Below are 5,288 nucleotides of genomic sequence, written 5' to 3' on the forward strand. Positions count from 1 at the left end.
ATTAAGACTCATTTTTCATGAGATTTTCTTATATTGTACTCTAGTACAATCTTAGAAAATAATTGGGGTTTCTAAGTAGTAGTTCGTTATTACTTGCTCAGGCACACAAGAGGACCTTCAAGAGGATCCCACGGTGGACGCCTGAACCTTCGAGTGACAATTTCTTCTTTGGTTACTTGGTGAGTGTGAAGTGTATGCGAACTTGATACCTGCTTAACTGTTGTTAATGATTGAAAATTTTGAAAATGGAGTCGAGTGTGTACTTTACTGCACTCGTTCTCATTTGAAATGAATGACTCATGATTGAATTGATTGAACTGAAATGAATGACTTATGATTGAATTGATTGAACTGAAATGAATGATTGAATGATTGAATGAAATGAAATGGCATGTTATGGCTGCATACGTCGTTGGAGTGAATCTCCTCGACTCACAAATGTTATATGGGGGACGCCCAAACTCATAGGCCGAACTTGGGACTTGAGCCGGCATGGGCCTAGTCGGGAACCTCGGTGAGCTATGAGAATTACATGATAAGTTTGATCTATTGGAGAGATCTTGCTTGGCATACTTGTGGAGTATCGCCTTATAAATGTTGTGCGGGCACAGTGCAGTGTACGATGGACGGACCTGAGAAGTAAGTGGAGTTCTACGGATTGGAAATACCAACCCGATTGACGGAGTGTCATCACGGGAAGGTATACGATTAAGATCTGACAAAGAACATAGAATTTAGCTCCGAAGAGCTACCATATCATTGAATTGTTTCTGTTTATATTTTCATTTGAATTGTTAATTACTCAAATGTTATAGTTCTCTTGTTAATTAGGATTGGTATTTGGACAACGTACTTGCATGTGTGTTTCTTGGCCTCACGAGCAATTGCTCACTACATAGATTTGTTTTCCTTAACAGGGATGGACTTGAAGTGAAACTCAAAGAAACCCTTGGGATGTACTTTTATATTAGGGTTTCAAATGTAATTGACTAGATTTTTTACGGTTGTATATTTTTGGGAATTGATGTATCTTTTGGGTACCCTAATGTAAGAATTAGGTGACTTATGTATCTTGAACTTATGATGTAAGATTGGATATTATTTATAGAAGTTTCCGCACTTATTATACTTTGGCTTGTCATTTTGGGATACTATTATATTAAGCTTGAACGGGATTTGTAACGAGTCTTGGCGAGAGTTGGGCAGGCGTTCCGCGAAGACCTTTTGGTTTGCCTAAGGGCGAAGTGGGGGCGTCACATGAAGTATTCATTCACAAATGAAAATCTTACAACGAACTTCACACCACCAAGAGTACAAATCTTTTTTGAAGAGTATTTTTCCACTAAAATCACTCTTGATCTGATGTAGTCTCAATGAGCAAAGTTATTTGAAATTTTTGACCATGCTCTATTTATAGGAGACCAAGAAAGTGCTTCATTAATGCTTCCAACGGATAGAAATTAGGTGAAAAGTCAACTAGCCGTTAGGAGTATCGAAATTCCGGTACATCCAAAGCATGCGTCCGACAGCAGGTAGTGAGTTTGAAAAATCTTCTTTAATTCTATCGGACGTCCGGTATTGTCTTTGTGAGCTTCTGGCAGCTTTCGTCAAGTTTGAAGGATCCTATCGGACATCCGATGCTTGCGTCCGATCGAAATCAGTGAACTAGGGGAAATGTGTTATTTCCTTCGGACGTCCAGTGATGGAATTTTTCATGCGTCCGAAGTTGCGCAATGATTATCGAACGTCCAATCCAGTCTTCACAAGCGTTCAACAGCTTTCAGCACACTTTGTCTCTTTCAATTGTATTTAATCTTTGAATCTGATTTGTTTCATTGCTGAAAACATCTTTGAGGAGATATTAGTACTATCTATTTATTTTGTAAACATCAAAAGAAAGGGATCAAGATCAATACCATTTAGTTGATTTATGTTTGTGTCAAGCGTTCAGTAGAGCATTCCTCTTTCTTAATCTTTGAATAAATTTTGGGTTGTTAGACTCTTATATCAGTTTTACAATGGGGGAATAAATTTTGCATTTAACAAATCTTAATAAGTGTGCTTATACTTTGAACAAATTTTGCTCTCAATATTAATGTGTGTGCCTATGATTTTTCTCCACAAGTACGGTTGTTATTGCCACTGTATTACGATTGTCATAATTATAACTAGTGAATAATGTGCTAATTTTCAATGTCATTTAATACTCCTTCGTTGGGTTTACGTTAGAATACTATTCTGGTAGTTATCGCTTAACATCAACTTTAGATAATATGCTAATTTTAATGTCATTCAATACTTCTTCGTTGGGTTTATGTTAGATTACTGTTCTGGTAGCTATCGCACAACATAATCTGTTGCATCCTTGTAAACCATTTTAATAATTCTTTTGTAGATCTTCCACCTAATAAAGAACCATTAGATTGGAATACAAGAATAAAGATAGCAGCAGATGTGGCCAAAGGTTTGGAGTATCTTCATGATAAGGCAAATCCTTCTGCCATTTATAGGGATTTCAAGTCATCTAACATATTTCTGGATGAAAGGTTTGTTCCAAAACTTTCAGACTTTAGGCTGGCAAAACTTGGCCTTGCTGGAGACAAGTTGCATGTCTCCACAAGGGTCATGGGAACTTATGGTTATTGTGCTCTTGAGTGTGCTATGACTGGGCAATTGACAGTGAAATTTGATGTCTATAGTTTTGGGGTTGTCTTCCTGGAACTTATCATTGGACAGGTGCTTTTTTCTCCTTTCTTCCAAAGCATTGGTTTTATGTGTTCAATTTGTTTTTATTTATAAAGTTTAAACTACCAAGTTACCTTGAGGCATATTTTGTAATTATAATTTATCTATAGTACTGGAAGCCAGTAATATATTATTTCACTTTTTTATTGGTTGAAAAAAAATATGAAAGTGCTATATTTGCAAAAATTAGAATAGATCATAATAAGGCCCTTGTGAAACTATGGTGGAAGTTGTTTCTTTTTGAAAATTTTTAACTCATAAGAAAAGTGTTAGGGTAATTGGTGTAAAAGATATGATTTGGAAGGTATATATTTGTTAATGAATCTTAATAAGATGAAGCTTTTGAAGCAAGTCTAAGGGATAACCCTGAATTCTATGAATTACTTTTTTATCTTCTTGTGAGCTTGTGTATTTATTTTTAACTAAGAAACTAATGTGTATGAAGATTGAATGCTTAAGTGGGTTTGAATGTTTTTCTAAGAGTCTTTGTTGTGACTATTTGGGTTGATTTTCTAAATTTTAATGTTTGGATTTTTGGTTGGTGGCAGTTGAGACTTGGGAGTTTGTTTCATGAGGAAGAATTACTGGGAATACGTTTGTCTCTTTCTTTATTTCTTCTCTATTTGAACAATCTATTCCAATGCTTCCCTATTCAGCTAGCTTCTTGTTTTATTTTTAAAACTTGTGTTGCCTTTCTTTCTATTGTGGTTATGAAGCAATTGTAGAGTTGTAGGTAGTCTTTTTGCCCTACAAATGCTTATTTGATGGCTCCAAGCAGATTCAAGAATAACACTTAAGCCTTCATGAGTTATGCATAAAAAATGCTAAATTTGAAAATTAATATGGTTATGCATGTAGTTTTCTATTCCATGCTTCTACTTTATCTAGAATACCAAGAACATTATTTAACCTTCTTTCTATTCATTATTGTTATATTGCTTTCTCAAGAATGACATGGTCTTCTTGAGAATCAAGGGAAATTTATCCTATGATTCCATGGCTTTCTGCACTTCCCAATCATATATTCTCATGTCATGGACACTACCTTTGCCTATGTTTTCAAGCATTACATCCAATGTTGAAGCATTTGCTTTCTTGTTCAGCCAGCAGCCCAATTTATATACTATCACCTCCTCCATAAATCAGTTTCTTCAGTACGATTGGATATCATTTGTTTCTTTCTATCAGTTTTATACAAGTCGCTCAAAACACAGCCTGGTAGGTGCTTTCCTTTATACAATTTGTTCACAACTACATTCTTTAGTGATCTAACAAATATTTGTTTTTTTAAATAGACCCTTCCACAATATGCTGACCTTCGACTACATGAAGGCACAACACCAATAGTAATTCTTACAAGCGGCTATAAAACGTATTGCATTGGAAATGAAACAAAGATCCTTCGACAAGAATTAGGCCACTTTCGCAGTCGAACATGCTCTTTGCCTTGGAGACATATTGCTTTTTATTTCACAATCTGCCACCTCTTTTGGTGTTATCATATTCAACAAAAAAGGCATTGAAAAACTATAGCATTTAATTTCACTATTCACCTACATTAAGTTACTAAGTACCGCAATAATCTTCGAGAACAAATTGTAGTTAATAAGTACTAGAACTAAGCTCTATGCCACTTCCCATTATGTATCTTGTTCTATTCTTAAGAGCTTTCTTTATATGAAAGTATTTCCATTGTATATCTTGTTTTGTTCGATTTCTATCTATCTTTGTATGAAATGTAGTATATGTTCGTGCTTATATTGTGTGTGTAACCCATACAGCAAAAACCAAAAAAAAAAAACCATTAACCTAACCAACTATATCCACCTCCGGTATTTTCTTTCCACATTATTTGCTCGTCTGGGCATCTTCTTTTTCTATACCACCGCGCACCACGCGATTTATACCTTCTAGTGCCTACCAACACATCTCTTGTCCTTGTTATGCAGAGTGGTCAAGCAATTGTATCTCTAGTGCACTCCTCTGCTTTTCATCATCAACCGAGTGGTTTATCATGAGAGGCTTACCCCATCTAGGATAGGATCGCTTGGCAAAAGTAGTGGATGGAGCCTTACTAGGAGTGAAGTATTCGACCATCTATAGAATAAGTGATAAACCCATCAAGAAACCCGAGAACTCGTGGATATAGTCAAGGCAATCACCTAACTGATAATCAAGATGAATTGTACTTGTGCCACACCTTAGAAAGAGCCCTTACCTGTCATGTAACCCAATGTGGGTACAGGGATAGGTATGGAAATGAAGTCATGCTCGAATGTAGGAATACATAAAGGTACGAAGAAAGTTTTAGTAAGGGAACTGGGGTATAGACAGGGGATCGTCTCTGACATGGACAAAAATTCAAGTATCCTAACTAACTGGCACATCAACATGACATGGAACCATGCCCCGGTTGCAAGGCTTGTCTCCTTGAATATATCCACGTACTTGCCTAAATAGACGCTCAACAAGCACATCGAATGGGGACATCCTGAGTGGTAGACAGCTCGACTCCCTGATGGTCAATAGGCCTAAGTGGCATC

The 5,288-nt window shown here is 36.3% G+C and overlaps 1 protein-coding gene across 1 annotated transcript in view; it reads left to right on the plus strand.

Moving 5' to 3' along the window:
• The first annotated feature begins 492 nt into the window (after positions 1–492).
• The window catches only part of LOC113737916 (serine/threonine-protein kinase PBS1-like), a 14,386-nt gene continuing 9,590 nt past the window's right edge, over positions 493–5,288 (plus strand). Inside the window, exons 1-3 of the mRNA XM_072084548.1 lie at positions 493–514; positions 2,396–2,736; positions 3,294–3,339. Coding sequence (XP_071940649.1) covers positions 493–514; positions 2,396–2,736; positions 3,294–3,339 — 409 coding nt within the window. The remainder of the gene's footprint in view (positions 515–2,395; positions 2,737–3,293; positions 3,340–5,288) is intronic.

Source organism: Coffea arabica, chromosome 1c (assembly GCF_036785885.1).
Source record: "Coffea arabica cultivar ET-39 chromosome 1c, Coffea Arabica ET-39 HiFi, whole genome shotgun sequence".
Classification (NCBI taxonomy): Eukaryota; Viridiplantae; Streptophyta; class Magnoliopsida; order Gentianales; family Rubiaceae; genus Coffea; species Coffea arabica.